The 21,326-nt window shown below is 35.1% G+C and overlaps 1 protein-coding gene across 1 annotated transcript in view; it reads right to left on the bottom strand.

The window, feature by feature from the left end:
* DNAJC15 (DnaJ heat shock protein family (Hsp40) member C15) overlaps positions 1-21,326 on the bottom strand; it is a 72,743-nt gene that overhangs the window by 41,958 nt on the left and 9,459 nt on the right. The window contains exons 2-3 of the mRNA XM_004759260.3: positions 3,260-3,311; positions 217-290 (exon numbers count right to left, since the gene is read on the bottom strand). Of these exons, the coding sequence (XP_004759317.1) occupies positions 217-290; positions 3,260-3,311 (126 nt within the window). The remainder of the gene's footprint in view (positions 1-216; positions 291-3,259; positions 3,312-21,326) is intronic.

Genomic DNA, 21,326 nt, shown 5'->3' with positions numbered 1-21,326 from the left:
TATAGTAATTAAATGTCAAAACAGGAATGAGGTTAGAAATAAAAATAATGTGACCAAGAAACTAAAAAAATCAATAAATTAAACAAACTGTCCAAGGATAAAATGAAGAAAACTACAAATGTTGGGAAATCCAAGACATTTTCTGAATTACTATCAAATATGGCATATAAACAAAAGTCAAAATGAGCCTTCTAACTAAAGCCATCTTAAACTCACAGGAGTGGAAATCTTCTTTGCTGTTTCTGTGATTACTTGTTCTAGAGGCTTCCAGATCTGAAATACATAGCGACCTAAATAATAACAGGAATAAAAGCAAATATATTTTCTGTAATCAAACACAATACCCACAAGGTACTAACCACAATATTTACTGATAGCTTCTTCCTTATATGTTATTTCAAACAATCATTTCAAAATCTACCAGAAAGTCCTAATTTTTCTTTTATTAAATTTTATTTTATTTTTTCAATGTTCCAAGATTCATTGTTTATCCACTATACCCAGTGCTCTATGTAATTCATGCCCTCCTTAATACCTACCACCCTACCCTCCTCCCTCCAAAACCTCAGTTTGTTTCTCAGAGTCCACAGTCTCTCATGGTTCATCTCCCCCTCCAATTTACCCCAATTCACTTTTCCTTTCCTTCTCCTAATGTCCTCCATGTTATTCCTTATGCTCCACAAGTAAGTGAAACCATACGATAATTTACTTTCTCTGGTTGGAAAGTCCTATTATTTTCAAATTCTAATTTATTAAATAGAGGAAGCACTTCATTTTAACATAATTAAAATAGTTCCTAAATTTATCAAGTTCTAATTCATGATTATAAGATTAGAAAATGTCAATGTTTATGTATCTTACACATATGCAATATACTAGGTAACAAAAAAATAATATCCTAGTACTCTTTCTGCCACAAACTATAGATAAAGTCCTTTCACGTATGTATATTCACACATCTGGTTATTTGTACTGGTTTTCTCAGTGATAATCACTTTGAAATATACAGAAATAAAAAATTACTTATGATTTGTACAACACAGGAATAATTTTAATGGTGTTACCTCTAAAGTAAAAAAGCAGTTATGTAAAAAATATTCACCCTAACCCTTTCTTTTCTTAGTATCCTATTAATTAAAACTCCTCTGGGTCTTCAATAGCAAAACAGGCTCCAAACTGTTTCAAGGGTCTAATACAAAAATAAAATATTACCCGGCCAATTTACCTTTTGTACCCTAATCAGCATATAGATTTACTAACAGTATTGTCTTTCTTCCCAAAAGTCTTGCTAGAAAACGCATTATGACACTCTGGACTTTATCCAGCCATAACCTTCTTTGCAAATCAAGATTTCCACTGGGAGAGTATAATTATATACATCTTTTAGAAAAAGTTACTGTCTAGCCATACTGCTATTCCTGTGCAAACAACATTTAAAAATGAAAAATAGGATGCTAGAAATGGAAAATGGGAAGTAGTCAACCCAAGCAGAAGATAAAAAAAATTCTTGAGATCAAGGATAACATTAAATAAATTAAACAAGTGAAATTAAATAACTAAAATAAGTGAAAGCCTAACTCCTTTAAATCTCTTATCCTAGAGATTTTTTTTTTAATTTTTTAATTTTTTTTATAAACATATAATGTATTTTTATCCCCAGGGGTACAGGTCTGTGAATTGCCAGGTTTACACACTTCAAAACACTCACCATAGCACATACCCTCCCCAATGTCCATAACCCCACCACCCTCTCCCAACCCCTCTCCCCCCAGCAACCCTAAGTTTGTTTTGTGAGATTAAGACTCTGTTATGGTTTGTCTCCCTCCTGATCCCATCTTGAACTTCCATCTGATTCTATAATAGTACAAAGCATACCTTTTAAATAACTTCGGAATTCCTTTAAAAGCACATACACTCAGGCAGTCTCAATGAAAACAGCAAGTAAGGCCTTCAACAAGTGACATCTGGAGGTTTACTTGAATCATAAACCAGAAGATCTAGTTCCAACAAGTTTAAGTGTACTTTCTCCTAAATTCTATTATTCAGTTATATTTGGCTCTGGAAGAGATCTGCCTGCTACTTAATATTCAAGTTAGTAATAAGAACTTGGCAACAGTGTGGTTGGTATATATACAATACACATGCCAGTTTTTCTCATTTTAGAAAGAAGAACCTGGCAAAAGTACAGCATCTTTCTTTAATTTCAAATAAAAATCTTACATTTGAATTTTAAAATAACTATGTCAATAATAGTTAATACTGTAACAGTTAGCACTACAATTGTTTCATGTTTATGGGCAAGTTTGTCAGAATTCCTTTCTGGACATTAGAGTCTCCTCATGAAACATCAGTATAGTTATAATGCCAAGACACAAGACCCTGATATCATAAAGACCAAGAGAATCTGAACCACTGATCTTCTTGATTTTAAAGCGTTTATTGTTAAGGTGCTTTAAAAGAGAGTTGTGTGAAATTAAGTACCATATAAAATGAAACAACAATTTTTTATGTATCATTTTTTTACTGGATATATGCCACAATGGTATATAGCTTCACTTAAGAAGAAGATCCAAGAAGCAAAATCAAATCCATGGAACTTGAGATACAAATGCTAAAACAAAAAATGTAAATCTTTATCAACAAGGAGATGTTCTCAGATAACATATGATTAGGAAATAGCTATGCAATTTAAAACTATAAGTTAATGCCTGGAAGATAAAGCAATTTTTGCTTTAAATATTTATACCTATTCTTTGGTGATTTGGGCAGTAAAAGAAATTCTCCTGAGTTTATCAAAGAAATTACAGCAATGTGTTAAAAATGAAGTTACTAATACATTACAGGGAACTATGCTCATCAGAACATGCAACAGCTCAGGAAATGTGTAATCTAATCCTGTAAGGAAAAAAAATATTCAACATGGGAGATTAAAGAAACCCTATATCACTTACACTACTTATTATTAAAGAATTTCTTTAAAGTATACTATAGCTCAAACTAAAAAAAAAAAAAAAATGCCAGGAAGGTCAACTACTATTAGGGCTAGTTTCTACTCTGTTAATTTTCTTTACTACATGATTTACCTAGTTTTTGCTACATTGACAAATGTTCAGTGACTATACATGGAGGAAAAATGAGAATGTAGGTCTTAAAACCCAAACCTCAGAATACAGAGGGTCTCCTCATGAATCACTAGAGAAACTATTTGAAAATATTTCTCCTGCAACATTTATTGATAAGTTTTCTTTATTTATCTTACCTGCAAATGCAAGAGCCGCAACACCCAGTCCTACAGCGATCAAACTTCTTGCCTATGAAGGAAAAAATGATTATATCACTTACGGTCTTACACACTAGCTTTTTTAAAGTAAGCCATTTTAAATAGTGAAAATAATTATTTTAAATAATGAAAATAACTATGTTAAATACATTTTCCTCAACCTCTGCTGTGAAGAAGAGAATTTTTTTCATCTGCAGTGTCTATGGGATTCTACCTATTGCATTCTATATCAGCTAATTTTCAGTAAACTAAAATCATTCTAGATATCATTTAATTTCCATATATTTGAATTCATTCTACCCAAGAGTTTGTATGTCACCTACTGGTAAAATAAAAATCTTTTAAAAAATAATGAATAACTTAAAAGTTAATTTCTACCTTTCTAGATTACTTGTTTTTAAGATTTTATTTATTTACATATTTATGTATTCATTTATTTTGGGGGGTGGGGAAACAGAGGGAGAAGGACAAGCAGACACCATACTGAGCACAGAGCCCAACATGGGACCCGATCCCATAACCCCAAGATCCTTACCTGAGCCAAAACCAAGAGTTGGATGCTCAGTTGACTGAGCCACCCAGGCACTCCTGTAAATTATTCTTAATAGTCGGTTAAATATATTTATCTTCTACAAAGATAAAAAGCACATATTTCCTTAATATTTACAATGCTCAATGGCATTTGCTATATTTAAAATTTTGACAAAACATTAGATCTATGTTTAGTAAATAAGTCAACCTGACAACAGTTAGTAAAAATTATGAATAACTTTGGGGTGCCTGGGTGGCTCAGTGGGTTAAAAGCCTCTGCCTTTGGCGCAGGTCATGATCCCAGGGTCCTGGGATCGAGCCCCACATCGGGCTCTCTGCTCAGCAGGAAGCCTGCTTCCTCCTCTCTCTGCCTACTTGTGATCTCTGTCTGTCAAATAAATAAATAATTTTAAAAATCTTTTAAAAAATAATGAATAACTTAAAAGTTAATTTCTACCTTTCTAGACCAATGTAAAAATGTTTCAATCAGTCAAGAATTCAGAATATAAAATTATGAGCTCATTCTGATAAAAATCTACTTTAAATTGGTTATATACTTCATATTATTCTAGGCTTTTCTCCTTTACCATCTCAGAAAAATATTTCAGTCACAACAGAAAAGGTTTATGTAGCAGAGATCAATGTTTCCCCCCAACATCCATTCTCCCTTTGTTCTCTAGGATCAGGAGTTCCTATTTTTAGCTGGACTTATTTCTAAGCCTCTCTTAAGTGTTGGCTTTTAAGATAATAAGAAGGGTGGTGGTATGTGCAACTTCTGAGAAGCCCTTCGGGGACAGGGGAAATGTCCCTCGAAAACTTTTCCATTCCTGCTTGCTGGAAATGTATACATTCTTCCTGGAGCAGATCTTGGATAAAGAAGGAAAAACAATGGATGAAAGAAGGCTGTATCACGGAGCTGCCACAGCACCCCTGGACTGCCTTTATTTATGTGAGATAATAAGGCTATATCACGGAGCTGCCACAGCACCCCTGGACTGCCTTTATTTATGTGAGATAATAATAGAATTCTAGCTTCATAAGCCACTATTATTTCCAGGCACTTGCAACCAAATCAAATTTTGATGATACAGAATTAAGTACAGACACCACAGAAATATTTCTGCCTGATTAATGGTGAGAGAGGTAAATCCACAAGATCCAGGAAAGACCATCAAAAACAAATCCAGAATAGTCTCAGTAGGGATCAGAATGGATTCATTTCACATTGGTGCATAAGTAGTAAGATGGAGGCTGAGACCAGAGGGATGATAAAACCAAAAATTCCTGCAAACATCTACAAGTCTACAAGTTCCATGAGGGAATAGAAGTCTCAGGAAATCAAAGCTCCAAATCTTCTGGGGAAGATTTTATCATGAGAAACACCAGGAAACGAAGAGCAGCTGTATGAGGTGCTTTAATATCCAGTAGCTCTCTCTTAGAAATCTAGAGCTCTTCATAGACAAGATGAAGTTTATCTATAGTTCTTAGTTCTAGTTCTAAGATACAACTTTCACAAGGCAGTATACTGGCACACTTTAGGAAAAGATATTTTTTTCCCCTGGCAGAGGAATGGAAGCCTAGTGCCAGCTATAGAGAGAGGCAAAATAGTTCCCGAAGTTCCTTTAAGGTTGTCTAAACAGGTTGTCCTGAACAGAAGGGAAGTGAGTACTGATTTAAAAGAAGATATTCTCTTGAGGTGTATTTTTGCCATTTTCTAGAGCTTCTCTGATGCTATATAGTTTGAAATTTTCAGTCTTCTCTTCCACTGGTTCACTTCAATGAACTTCAGTCAAAACAAACTACTCAACTATTTCATTGTGAATTATTTTCCTTCCTTAAACCTTGTTTATTCTTTCCCCTGACTAGAAATATTTTATCTTTGCCTACCCAGATAGGACTTGTTCTTGACAACACTTCAGCCTAAATATGCCACAGAATGGGAGAAGTCATTTGTAACAAATTACAATGAGCACATATCCAAAGACATATATAGAATTCCCCCACATCAATAATAAGTAGAGGGACAATCCAATAGAAAAATGGGCAAAACATCAGGAGCTTCATAGAAAAAAAGCTAAATGGTTAAAACATATAAAAAGTAATCAACTGAAAGAGTAACTAGGGGATACTAACAACAACAACAAAATGGCGCTGAAATATTAATACCAGCATATAAAGATCTCTAGCCTTTGTGGAACTTGTGCTGCCTACTGAGGGGTCCTAAGCACTAAGCAACAGTATCTATACTTCTGAGGATTATTGTAAGGATAAAATATAATAATGTATATAAAGAACTTAATATAGTGGGTTGGCACATAGTAAATAGTAAGTGGGAACTGCTTTTAATATTATCAATAAAAATAACTAGCTATTACTGAATATAAGTGGTATGACAGAAGTATGAATGGTGTTATGGAAACACTGAAATTTGTCTAGAGGAAGATTCATGGAAGTAATATTTGAGGTAGGCCCTCGAAAATGAATTGATCTTTTCTAGATTAAATAATCCCAATTTTCACATTTCAAAAAATGCATATTTAAAAAATACAAAGTCTTGAAAAGTTAAGTTATTCTAATTTCATGTTTATAGATTAATATTGTGTCATTTTTATGACTTCAATTACTCAAAACACAAATAGCTGTCTCTACAATTCCAAAGAGATTTTAATTTAAAGGTATTTATATCAGAAACATTAAAGCACTAGGCATTTGGTCATTTTTCACTTTTTAAAAAAATTATTTTTTCATTTTTCACTTTAATACATAAACCTAAACTCTGTTTAGACTTTCTTTGTACTTCTGTCTTCCCTTATTTCTAAAGACCACATTATCCAAGTCCTCACTTGCCCTCTAGTTTCTGGGTGGGTTTTTGCCAAGGAGAGGAAGTATCAAAATGAACACCAAGCATAGGTTACCAATAGCAGGCAGGACTCCAGACACTTCTGCCTACTGCATCTTGGTATCAAAGTTGCCAAGGAAAACACTGTAAAGTCAAGCACTGGATAATGCTTTACTTAAAAAAGATAAAGATCAGTTCTAGTTTTATGCATTAGTCCCTTATGACTAGTGGGTGCCCCCAGTAGTTAGCTGACTAGAGGAAATGGGCCTATAAGCACCCACCTCTCTGGTGGTATGATGGAAGGACCTTCTCCCTCCCTACTCCACACTGTCTCTAGAGTCTGAAACACTGAAATATCTGAGGGCATATGTGAAGCCATTGATTATGCTTAAGCGGAGCAAAGAAACACTCAATAAGCCCGAAACCTGGAAAGATAAAGCCACAGAGGTGGGAAATCCAGCAGAGGCTATATGGGGTCCTTATCTCTTGGTAGGGAAGAATTCTGAGCCCAAGGCCCACTTTTATGTGGCCAACTGGGACTGAATACTGTGCATAAGACACAGTCCTTCCCAACAGGAAGCATTAGCAGAAAAGCAAAAGGTAGAAGGATATCGAAGTAATGGTACAATTTACTCCCTGTTATGCCTCCTCTTTGGCCATAGCTCCTGTTAAAGGGCTTCTCTTCCAGGGGTGCCTGGGTGGCTCAGTGGGTTAAAGCCTCTGCCTTCGGCTCAGGTCATGATCCCAGGTCCTGGGATCCAGCCCCGCATCAGGATCTCTGCTCAGCAGGGAGCCTGCTTCCTCCTCTCTCCCTGTCTGCCTCCCTCTCTGTCTGCTTGTGATCTCTGTCAAATAAATAAATAAATAAATCTTAAAAAAAAAAAAAGGGCTCCTCTTCCAAGCCCACAACTCTCATTGGGTTCTGGAACATAATTCTCATCCTCTTGTCCCTTTCCCTGGGTGGATAAGTTTCTAACCTTTGCCAGGTTCTGGGGGATTCATCATTCATTTCTGGTTACCTTAAAGCATACCCACCTGTGCTAATAATCCCTCCATTAAACTATCTTCAAAAAAACCACCCATTACCACCAGACTCTCACTAATACACACATTACATACAGCAGTCACTATACTATGAACAAGGCAAAGGCCTATATCAAATGAGTCCTATGTAGGACACTGACCATGGTAAGCCTCTAGTGTTTTTATGAATCTCCCAAAGACCTTTTAATTTTAGCCTTATTACAAAATTACACTAATTAATAGTTAAATGTGTTATTTCCTTCAGTTTTTCCCAATATCAAGTGTCCTTTAAAAATCTAATGATATCTATGGATCACCCCGGAAAATCACAAATACATAAACACAGCAAAATTTTTATATAGTTTGAAGGGATCCAAGGGTTTCTCTGAAGATTTTCAGTTTACAAGTCCCAGTATGAGACTCTCTGTAAAAAATATATATAAATAAAGAAGCTCACTAAAGTAAAAAAGAGTATATCAGATATATTTGAACTCCTAGAGCACATCAGAAACCTGCCATGTAATTTCATTTTTCATTCATTTAACAAGAAAAATATTAATAATATAACAAAATAGTAATACAAGAAAAATAATGTTGATGCCAGAGTTAACCTCTATTTCTAAAGACTAATGTTACAGAAAGATAAACGTGAAAGGCCTTGCAACCTTTAAAAACAACAACAAAACCAAACCCAGATTAGGTAGATCACTGGAGCAAATAAAAATATTCAATATATGACCAAAAACTGTGGAATCAAGTCTTATTTATCCACAGTGAATGGATAAACTATTGTACAGCTCATCAAAACTCATTCTCCTTAATGGGATTAAAATTCCTTATTGGAAGGTGTTATATCTAATTTACCTCTTTAACGGTATTTGCAATTAATGATATTAAAATAATTTATACTTTTAAGCATAGATAATTGATAACAAAAACATATTATTTGAAAGATGAACTCAACTTGAGATTTTCAGAAAAATACCATGTTATCTTACTTACACAATCAGATTTTGTACTCTGACATAAGAACAAAGGTCTTTCTCTGGGGCACCTGTGTGGCTCAGTGGGTTAAAGTCTCTGCCTTCGGCTCAGGTCCTGATGGGATCGAGCCCCACATCAGGCTCTCTGCTCCGCGGGGAGCCTGCTTCCTCCTCTCTCTCTCTCTGCCTACCTCTCTGCCTACTTGTGATCTCTGTCTGTCAAATAAATAAACAAATAAATAAATAAACGAACAAAGGTCTTTTTCATAAAGTTTTCAGTGGAAATACTAAAACTATTAGCTATAAGCCATTAAGTTAAAACTTTAACCTTAACTGGTCCAGAATAAGAATATGATCAATTTCCCAGAAAAACATATTTATCTACTACCTAACCATTTTCCATTCACTAAAAAGTCATTGATATTTTTTTTTTTCAGACACAAATTGAGAAAGCTCTAAAAGAGCAATAAATTCCCCAGCCCTCCACATATGTGAACAACCCCAATGGGGAAAAGAAACTATCTAAGATAATTACAAATACAGAAAACAGGAAGTACAGGAGAGCAAATCTGAAATCTCAGCAAGTAGCTCACACAGAATTCTTAACCATACCTTTATTTGGCTTTAATTTTTAAAAGTAAAATAATTTTTAAAAGTAAAATAATGGGCAATTTTTAAATTGCCCATGGTTATTTGGCACAACTGGGTAAGTATCAGAGAATTCCATCAACATCTTCTCTAATTTACAACTGTTGAAAAAATTTCACATAAGCTTTATTACTATGTTATTTCACATTTACTTAAACTTCAGTATTCTATCCTCAGGCTAACAGGATCTAATTTATTTCTTTTACATATGCAACATCGTATCTGATCCAGTGTCAAGCTCGTGGTATTCTTCAATTTTTATTTTGAATGTTTTTTAAATAATGACTCTGTAAAGCTAAATTGCCAGTAACAGAATGACAAAAACAACACTGCAAAGACAATTTAAAAGCACAAGGGTGAGTCAGGCATAGTGTTAGTACCACAAGGAAAGTCATTTTCTAACAACGAGGCAATAACCAGGTTAAATGTCTAAAATTGCTCATGTGATTGGATTAGCATCATGGTACTTCTGTGATTTTACAGAAACTAGAGAAATGCTATTTCTTTGACTTAGGAAAACTATAATATGTGCTGAAAATAAAAATAATCAGGCAGTGGTATTTAAAAAAGAAAGACGTGTATATGCCTTTACTCTCACCTAGCTAAAACTGGCATAGTTGACATATACACACAGAAAGAGAAGATGGTAAATGTGGATGCCATACAAGGGTTTTTGTTGTTTTTATTTTTTTTTTAAGATTTTTATTTATTTATTTATTTGACAGACAGAGATCACAAGTAGGCAGAGAGGCAGGCGGAGAGAGAGAGAGGAGGAGGCAGTCTCCCTGGTGAGCAGAGAGCCTGATGCAGGGCTCGATCCCAGGACCCCGGGGATCGCCACCTGAGCTGAAGGCAGAGGCTTTAATCCACTGAGCCACCCAGGTGCCCCAATGATATTTAATTCTTAAAAATTCAGGACAACTTTAGATTTTATCTGTGAAAAATGTCAAAAAACAGTTTTCACTGTGTTACCTTTGACCATACAGGAAGCATGAATACTTTAGATATTAAAATGTCCAGGCATATGCATAATAGCACTGCAGAAACCAATGAATGATAAACTCTCAATGAAATCATTGAATGGTTTCAAAATAGTTGGTGAGGTACCACAGAGATTCCTTTTCTTACACTGCTAAGTCTGACTGAAGAAAAAAGTCTTATGTCCACACTAAAAGGTATCAGAAGAATATTATGGCTTCTGATGTCTGTTGGCCTTCGAATCTGCTCAATATCATCTCCTCTTCATCTTTAACTCATACCATTCCCCATTTCTCTTTGCCTTTAGTATTCTAAATTTGTATTCTTTTATAAGACTTCATGTTTTTCATCCATGTGGCAAGCATGAACTACCTCGGTCTTCCACCCTGATTATCCATACCTTTCACCCCTGAAAGTATGGGCTTTGAAGTTAATCAGGCTCAAAATCCAAATCAACATTTACTGGTTGTGTCACCCTAAGCTGATTTGTCTGAACCCATTTCTTCATCTATACAATGGAAATGTGAATACCTATGTCATAATATGCTCAAAATAATTTATGAGACAAGGTTATGAAAAATGACCAGCACACTGTGTAAACGTGGCAGATCTTTGCTACTCCTTCTTTACTCCCATGTCTTTACTCTTACTCCATCCGCTTTGCTCAGTCCTCCTGGAAAATTCCTACATACTCCTCAGCAAATGGTTTCAAGGTTATCTCCCAGGGAAGCCTTCCCCATCCATCTCCTTACCCAAGCAAACCTCTTTAGTGCCCCCACAGTATTTAACAGATCTATTATAACACATGGTACACAATTTAATAATGGTTTTACCTGTCTATTTCACTTCCTAAAATGGGAGCTTTCTGGAAGTAGGGACTATTTATCTCTTTGGATTTCCAATACCTAACAAAGTACCCAAAGTAACAAAGTAACAAAGTAGCTTTTTAAAATTTTGTATAATGAGATGAAAATGACCTTAAGAAGCTTCCCCACTATACAAATGGCTTTTAGAATCTGTATGATTTATATACTGCATTGTGTGTCTACTAGTGAATGGAATTATATTTGAAATGGGAAAAGAAATGGACAGTGGTCATCAAATTTCACTAAGACACAAACAAATAATCAAGTCTCTAAACATCCTAGACCAGGTAAATATATCTAACAATCTCACAGATGACCAAGAAAATGAAATAAAGAGCTGTGTGTCAGTTAAATTTCATTACAAATATCAAGATAATTCACAGGTCCATGTAGGAAAACATGAAAAGACTGAATTGTTTTAAGAAAGAAAATAAAGAAACTTCCAATTGAAAGAGTTAGGTACTTTTCAAGTAGCTATTTGGAGGATATCTCTCATCTTTGACTGGTTGACTGATTTCAAAAAATACTCAGTGAGTGCCTACTATATTATATGCCAGTCCCAATTCTAAATTCTGATGATTTATCAGACAAAATCCTTATCCTTCTGAAGCTACACTTTAGCACAAGAAACAGACATTAAACAATATAAATCACCAAAGGGATTAGTGATGAAGATGGGGAAAAGTAGTCTGCTTCTGGATACATTCTGAAGGCTTTAAGATTTGTTGAGAGATTGGAAGTAATGAGAGGAGAAGAAACAGTGTTCAATGATAGATGAATGGATAAAGAAAATGTGTGTGTTTGTGTATACACATACGCACAATGGGATATTATTCACCCATAAAAAAAAAAAAACAAGCAAATTCTGGGATTTGTGACAACATGGATGAACCTGGAGTAACTACATTATGCAAAGTGAAATAACCCAGACACAGCAAGACAAATACTATATATGATCTAACATTTATGTGGAATCTAAAAAAGCTGAACTCATGAACTCATTGGAGCGGAGATTAGAATGGTGGTTGCCAGGGGCTGGGCATAGAGAAATGGGGTGATGGTGGCTAAACTTGCGCTTATGAGTAAATTTTACACCTGAATTTGCCAAGAGTATGTCTTAAGTGTTCTCACCACACACATACACACACACAATGTGAGGTGATATATGTGTTAATTAGCTTGGTTGTGGTAATCATACACAAAGTATATGTATATCAAATTATACTGTATACCTTCAATATATACAATTTTTACTTGTAAATTATAATTCAATAAAGCTGGGGTATTAAAAGGAATGTCAAGGTTATTGCCTTAAACAACTGGAAGAATGGTGTTGCCTGAGAGAAAAATCTGTGAGAGGACTGAGGTCAGAAGAAAGGGAAGTCATCAGCTCTCTTCTGGACTTTTTTTTTCTAAAAACATACCATGATGAAAATGGTAAATAAAGCCCAGGCAAAGCGGTATGTGAATTCATAACACCTGGGGAGAAAAAAAAGTTCTCATCTAAGAATGGAGAAGAAGAATGAGCAGGTTGTTTCAAAAAACATTCTTTCTTTGTTATCTTGCAGTGACTCAACTCTCAAGGGTTAATCACAAGCAAATCACTTTCTGCTGAACTCAGTGTTTTATGCTGCCTTATTATTTGGTTCAATTTCTACAAAGAAAGCTCTTTGAATTTAAATAGCGTAAGTGAAAAAGAAAAAGAGAGGAAACAAGAAAGACTGTTGGCAAATCAGCAGAATTTGGGAAAGAAAGGTATTGCACATACAGATCAAAAGAAAGAGGAAAAGACAATTTATACTCAAGAAAAAGCTTCAGACATGATAAAATGAATGACATTAGGAAGAGAATTTTTACAATAATCATTCCCTAAAATCTTCAAGCTGGCATGAATTTCATAGACTTTCATATCTAAATTGGACCCGTACACATTAATTTACTTAGCCTTTACCATCCATTGCCAAAAACAAATACATGTGAAACTCTCAAATACGAATTCCCCTGAAAACCTTAAATTAAGCAAAAAAGAAAAGACAAAGTGAACTACATCTTTATTTGCTCCACTTTAAAGTCACTTGATTTATTTTTAACTACAGGCAAGCATTAATTTCTATACCAAGACTAGAGAGTAAATAAAATGGCAAAACAATAAAATAAAACCAAAAGCCAAACATAATAAAAAACAAAACTCTTAGGCTTGGCCCGATTTTTAGAGAAGTATTTCTCTAACTTCTAAAATAATTAATAAAAATTCCCCAAACTTATAACCTCGCTATACATAATGATTTCTTTCTTTCTCTTTCGTTCTTTCTTTCTTTCTTTCTTTCTTTCTTTCTTTCTTTTTTAAAGTATTCATTTGAGAGAAAGAGAGAGCACAAGCAGGGAGGAAGGTCAGAAAGAAAGGGAGAAGCAGACTCCCAACCAAGTGGGAAGCCTTACGGAGGACTCAATCCCAGGACCCTGGGACTATAACCTGAGCTGAAGGCAGATACTTAACGGACTGAACCACCCAGGTGCCCCCACATAATGATTTCTTAAGAATAATTTTTTTTTAAGATTTTATTTATTTATTTGACACAGAGAGAGAACACAAGTAGGCAGAGCAGCAGGCAGAGAGAGAGGGGGAAGCAGGCTTCCTGCTGAGCAGAGAGCCTGAGGTGGGACTCAATCCCAGGACCCTGAGATCATGACCTGAGCTGAGGGCAGAGACTTAACCCACTGAACCACCCAGGCACCCCAAGAATAGTCTTTTAAGTACTGTTTCTTCAGTGATCCACTTTCTTGTAATCCACCTTGTCTCCACTTTCTCCTAATAAAATAAGCAGCTTTCTTTGTTGATATTAAGTGTGGCTGGTTGAAGTCCCGCCCCCATATCAACGGAGCTGTGGATGCCTCAGAAAGCACGAAGAGCTCCTGGGCTTATCACAGGTTTGCCCAACAAGACTGTATATTTGATTACAAGTCCTTAAACTCAAAGATGGTTCATTTCCATGTCCATTTGGTTAGGTCATCAATGCAACACTGATGGAGGTGTTGCTTTGTGGATTATTTCGAACACGTGGTTAGTGTTTACTATCAGTTGCTTTTAAAGGAGTTTATCTTTGATAATATTGTGGGCCTTGTACAATCAGTTGAAAGGCCCTAAGAACAAAACTGAGTTTCCCTCAGGAAGTAGAAATTCAACCTCAAGAATAAGCTACTGTCTAAGTTTCCAGCCCTCAGGCCTGCCCTACAATTTTTTTTTTTTTTAAGACTTATTTATTTGAGGGCACCTGGATGGCTCAGTGGGTTAAGCTGCTGCCTTCTGCTTGGGTCATGATCCCAGGGTCCGGGGATCGAGCCCTGCTGAGCAGAGAGCCCGCTTCCTCCTCTCTCTCTCTCTGCCTGCCTCTCTGCCTACTTGTGATCTCTCTCTGTAAAATAAATAAATAAAATCTAAAAAAAAAAAAAAAAGACTTATTTATTTGAGAGAGAAAGAGAGGATGAGCAGGGAAGGGAGGGCAGAGAGAGAAAGAAAAGCAGACTCCCTGCTGAGCAGAGAGCCTGATGCCATGTGAGGCTCAGTCCCAGGATCCCAGGATCATGACCTGAGCCAAAGGCAGGTGCTTAACTGGTTGAGCCACCCAGGCACTCCTGCCCTACAAATTTTAGACTTGCCAGTCCACATAATTACGTAAGCCAAATCAGCAAAATAAACAAATAAATAATACAAACTACTTGGTTCAGTTTTCTGAAAAATCCTGACTAATATAGATTTCTGCAGTGTTCCAGGATCAGAAAATAAAGCTTTTAGTTATATGCCCTTAATTTGTTCATTGTTCACTAATTAATCCAATATTCAAACATTTAATCTGATTGCCTACTACAGGACCAGGCACTGCACTAGGGGTAAATAAATAGAACAGTAAGATGATGTCACAAAAGTTACAAACTGATTCAAAATTTTAAAACAAAACATGTATGTCTTCAAATTTTGCTAGCTTGCTTTAATTATTTTATCTATAAATGTATCTAATTCCTTTGAGAACTTACTAAATTTTTAGCCAGAAATGCTTCCTGAAATAATAAAAGTATGCTAATACTATTTGTCAATGATTCTCAAAAGTTGACACATAGGACATTACCATCCTTAAGTTCAAATTTTAAACCAGATAAAAACATACTCCAGTTTCTTTGCAAAGGCACATGGCTATAAATGCCATCCCTTTTCTCATCTTGCTATATTAACGTGCAGGAGCATTGAGGTTAAGATCCACTGCTTTATACAATTATATTGAGATAACAGTGTGCAGAGAATAATGTAGTGCACAGACTTTGCTGGTGTTAACAAGGTTCATCAGTCAATTTTGGAACAAGGATGCACTGACCAAAAACCCTAAGCATATAAAATTATAGTAACATAGTAATTGGAATTATCTAAAAATTTGTAAAAATGTTTACTTTAACTTGAGATGGGAAGACTTCATTTTTATATCTTCAATATAATTTAGTCAATGTAGTAGGGAGCAATGGAATGGAGAGGCTGAAAGATGACTTCAGCAGATACTTGACCAGGGGGCACCAATAAGACACCTGAACCTACTCTTACACATTTTCCCTGAGAGCTGGTCCTACCCTCTATCTGGACCATGGCACCTTTTCTCAAAATACTCTCTCTCCTCTGAAGATGCTGGCTGTGAGGAAGGGAGCGGAGGTACCTGAGTCATATCCCCACTACTCTCACTGACTCTATTTGTCCCTGCCCTTCTGTTTCACCACCCTTCACTAAAAGATATGATCAATCCCTATCCCTAACACAGAAGGGTGTTTGATATATGGCTTTTCAGCTACTAAACAGCAAAAGGAAAAATTGAACTACTCTAGACAGGCAGCAATATCAAGTAAACACCCAAATAAGAAAGAAATCAATGCCACTGGAATCTCCCCTATTCCAATAGCACCACCTCTCTACTTCCCAGTTTATTTCTGTTGTGATCCCAGACTAAAACTTCATGATCTTTCTCCCCTACTAAATTATAAGCCTCTAGAGAGCAAGAAGTAGGCTTTATTCATCTTAAGTCCCAAAACAGAGTATGGGTCAAATGAGTGACAGGAGGGATGCCTATGGGGATAGATGGTTAAACAGACAGATGGCCAGGTGGCTGAGTACTCTGCTTCTGGGTAATAGATGGCTTCTGAGAAGAGTCCAGATAAACCTGAAGGACAGAGTCAAGGTTAGGCCAAGGAGGAAAATGGAAAGGTACTGGGACAAATAAAGATTAGAAGATGGGGAACCTGAATTCTGATTAAGGTTTTGCTCTTAATTCACTGTGAACTTAGGTTACCATGAGTGAATATGTCTCTGTGTTGGAGAACAGGGATCATCTATAAACTATGTTAAATACCTATAAAATGTTAAATCTAGATTAGATTCGTTACCTGTGAAATATTTAAACAAATTCAACCAGACAACTTATATAAAGTCAACTTCCATCTATTTAACAATATGGAATCATCTCAAGATTAAGCAGACCAACCAGAAGCAGGTAAGATCTTCAAAGCAAAATTCTAATCAGAAAATTAACTCAGAATGGTACTGAAAAACAACTATCACATTTGGAAAAGATTTGTTAAGAAGTAAGATCCAGTGTAGGCTCTGCATCCTTGCTTTGTGTTTCCCAATGCTAAACATGTCAAATCTATAAATGGAACTTTTGAGACTTGCTCTTTGATCTGAAGCTTCAGATACACCTGCTCTCAAAAGCTGTGTCTTTTAGGCACTCAAGGTTCATTTAGGTCTAAGAGTTGGTTTCTTTAACTTTCTTCACGCCCTAAATTTCTCTTTCAAGTTTAAGGGGTATCCTTAATTCTGTTTCTAAAATTTGGAAGAAAGGGACTTTTTCACCCAATGGATATCCTTTACCATTTTATTACTGTACTTTTATTAAATTATTTCTTTTCCCGTGACTTCCTGAATTAAGAGTTCTAAACTATCCCTAAATTAAGGTCTAAACTTTTTAGCATTTTTTAAAAATGAGCTTTCCCCTCCCCACACCTCCACACTCCACACCTACGTCTCCCCTCAATATATTTATTTGTTGTCTCTTCCTGGAAAATTTCTATTGACTGTTTTAAAAGATGCAAGCAGAAATACTCACATTATTCTAGATACAGAGACACTATACTTTTATACAAAAAGATATATTTGTTTTATTTTCAACAGCTTTCAACTGCTTAATCTTGAGATGATTCCATATTGTTAAATAGATGGAAGTTGACTTTATATAAGTTGTCTGGTTGAATTTGTTTAAATATTTCACAGGTAACGAATCTAATCTAGATTTAACATTTTATAGGTATTTAAGCTGTCCAATGTTTTGCCGGCATTTCTTACTGCAATACAGTAAGTCAAAGTCACAATTATAGAGGTGAAACAAAAGACAGAAAACATCTAGCATAGAAAAAACCCACATTTTCCAGAGGAAGACACTGAAGTCCTGAAAAGTGACATGCCTTGCCCAAGTTATAGGGGGGTTATCAGTGTCTGCATTAGAACTAAAATGTAAGTATTTTAATTCCCTAGGGAACCCTATGTCTTCAACCAACAATTTAAAATTAGTCCCATACTCTTCAAATTATAAAAACCTGTCAATCTTTCCATTGTAAACTCATATTTGATGAAACATCCCTATCTGACTTTAATGACCATTCACAAAAACCTTGTCATGTCTTATCCTATTTATTAGTTTAATTACCTAGAAAACATATTATCATTTAATTATCAAATGCCAAACTAGATCCTAGCACCAGTCCTTGATGCCTTTGTTTCTTATAACTCCCTACTTTTTCACAAAATTTGATCTTCCCTCACCCACCCCCAAGAAATTGTATTTTCAATACTCTTACATTTAATATAAAATCACCCAGTTTGTTAAGTATGGAAATAGATTACACTGACCACTTTAATAAGTATGTAAGTGAAATCACTCTTATATCCTTAAACTTTTCTTCTAGATAGGGACATGTGGCAAACTTGTCATTCTTCCAGTACAAAGGCCACTAATGAGAAGCACACATTTTAGCCAACAACTCCAAGTCTTACAAGTTGTTGAGAGAGTGAGTCAGTAAAAAAAATCTCATGAACGGATGCTAGGAATTCAAATTGGGACAATCTGTCTTGAGGGTAATTTCATCATTGGAATCAACAGCCTTCAATATATTCAAGTCATTAGGCTCAGTAAGTATAATTTTAAAAAATTATCCTTAAGAAAATAATCAGAGAGGTGCATAAAAACTTACATATGAGAATATTCATCACTGCACTATTTGCAATATAAAAACTGGAAATAATCTGAATACCCACCAATAGGGGGATAATTAAATAAATTAGGGCATACCTGAAATATGCACTGACAAATAATATACTGAGGAATGGTTATAGATGATATAATAAATGATTATAAAACAGAATGCACAGCATATACACAGAAGAAAAAGGAAACAGAATGAGATAAACCAAAATTTAACCGTAGTTATATATTCTTAGTACCTACATTTTATCATTTAAACAAAGTCCTAGGATCACAGATTTTTAAATCAAAGAAATATGGTCTGACTTTTGAATCTTTACTTGTCAGCTCCATGACCTCTGACAAATTACTTAACCTTCTCATCTGTAAAATGAGGATAATAATTATAGATAAGTATGAATTTTTATAAATTAGAACATTCACATGTATCACTTAGTATTTGGGATGTGATAAGCATTTAATAAATGGTAGGTATTACAATTACTATAATATATTATTATACGGTTGTTTCTTTCAAAGTCAGAGGAAAAAATAAAGGTTACTAGGAAAGAAAAATCTTGCGAAAATCCTACTTGGTCAGAAGGGTTTAATAACTTAATTTCTTAAGCCAGAAACCCTCTGACCTATCTATTTCCAAATAAACTTTGAAAACAAACTCCTCCTGGCACTCTTCAATAAAAACAAATGCACTGATCTTTGGCATCTCCCTTTTTATCGCTACACTTAATTTTGCACCCTGATCATAAAAATGATCTTGCTGCACCTCTAGCTAGCCTCGTCTTTATCATGTACTCCTATTATTACACTGACTTTAGAGTCCCTGGCAAGTACTCCCTAAACTCTTTCGGCTTACATCTGATGTATACCTTACCTGCAACACTGTGGTTTTGCTTATTCTTCTTGCTTGGGAAATCATGCCATTTTCTGAAAACTTTTACTCCCTTACAATAAGCTTTTCACTTTAGGCAACAATTTCTTAAGAGTGGTTATGCTGACAGCTTAAATTTCATTACACAGTATTCTTTTCTTCCTTTCTGAGTTAAGGTAAAATAAAATTAACTTGGCTTCAAGGTTTAAGAATTTTTAAACGTATCTTGAAGTATCTGAAGACTGAAAATTACCACAAATACCAGGACTATAAATCATTTCTCGGAGTTGGATTTCATCAGGTTCCAATATCTAAATGATGGAGCAGCAATATCATTCAGTGAAAAAGTCAAGGACTTTTTAAGTCAAAATTGGTTTAATATCTTAGTCCTGCCACTTACCAGCTATATGGCCTTGACCACTTTGGTCCTCAGTTTTCTTATATATAAAATGGTGAAAAGTAACATCCACCTTCTCAGAGTTCTAAGAAATGGGAAAATGTAATTACAGCATCTAGTAATTAGCAGACATTGACTAAGTGCTAGTTTACTTCCTCAGTTATGTGCATGCACATTATGAACTCAGTACCTTCATACCTATCTGTTTTATCTTATTTTTATATATTCAACAAATAAAAATAGAAAACATTACTAATATTATGGAAGCAGGAGATAGGTATGAATTTTTTTCACTTTATAAAATAACATACTCAAAAAAGATTAAGAAGCAGTGTTTTGGGGCAAACAAACTTGAAAAAAAACTTGTACTGGCCAAAAGTGTATTTGGAGTACAAGGACCTAAAGTGATATTCTACAAAATCTCAGTGTCAAAAAGCCCGAGGATACCAATGCAGACAATAACGTTAGCATCAGAAACAGATCTGCTGACACTTAGAAAAGAGAATGAATGAGTCATGATATTCCTACATGATATTCCAACTGTTCTAAACTACATGATAGTCTAAATATTTTTTAAAAGTAGAATAGCACAAGTTTTCTAGAATGGAAGTAAAGGCAGAAACAAGTTACCCCAAATTACTTAAAGGAAATATACAAATTAGGTATCAATTCACAGTACTTTTTAAAACTTCTATTTAAAACTCTTCACAAAACCCCATAAAATATACCTAGAAATATTAAGTACTATGGGTGATGGACATTGCGAAGGGTATGTGCTGTGGTGAGTAACTGTGAACTGTGTAAGACTGATGAATCACAGGGCGCCTGGGTGGTTTAGTGGGTTAAACCTCTGCCTTCAGCTCAGGTCATGATCTCAGGATCCTGGGATCAAGCCCCACATCGGGCTCTCTGCTCAGCAGGGAGCCTGCTTCCCCTTCTCTCTCTGCCTGCCTCTGTGTCTACTTGTGATCTCTCTCTCTGTCATATAAATAAATAAAATCTTTAAAAAAAAAAAGACTGATGAATCACAGACCTGTATCCCTGAAACAAATAATACATTATATGTTAATTAAAAAAAAGTAAGTACTATATAGTTATAAAGTACTTGATGAGTAAAACTTTAGCGTAATTGCAGATAGGAAGTATTTAAGGGAAAAAGGGCTATTTATAGTATATTCATAACTGATTTCATCTCTGTTTTAGTTCTTATCCCTTCAGTTCTGTATATCTGCTATACAAAATTATTTTTTTCCGTTGAGGCAGTGGTGACAACTGTTGTTAAATTCCAGGTATGCCAAAGTGAAATGGAAATTATTCCCTGGAAGATCATAATAAATCTTTTAGAGAATATGCAATATTTTACTTTATACCTGGAGATAGGCACTTCTGCTCACTGACTCAGTAAAATTCTATAAGCCTGGAATATAATGATAAATACAAAAAGACTGATGAATCTCTCTCTCTCTATCTCTCTCTTTGATTTCACAGTGCACTGGCATCCTCTATTAGCAGTCCCTAATAGAAGAAGTTGAAAAATAAAAATAAAGCCAAACCAACAAAACAAAAAAGAGCATGGCTGAAGCTGCAGGAGAAATACTACATTTTCTGGTGGACTGAAAGGGTA

The sequence above is a fragment of the Mustela putorius genome, unplaced genomic scaffold, assembly GCF_011764305.1.
Source record: "Mustela putorius furo isolate JIRA1106 unplaced genomic scaffold, ASM1176430v1.1 tig00000179_pilon_pilon_pilon, whole genome shotgun sequence".
NCBI classification, from domain to species: Eukaryota; Metazoa; Chordata; class Mammalia; order Carnivora; family Mustelidae; genus Mustela; species Mustela putorius.
Note: the sequence above shows the minus strand (reverse complement) of the source record. Positions and strands in the feature narration are given on the sequence as shown.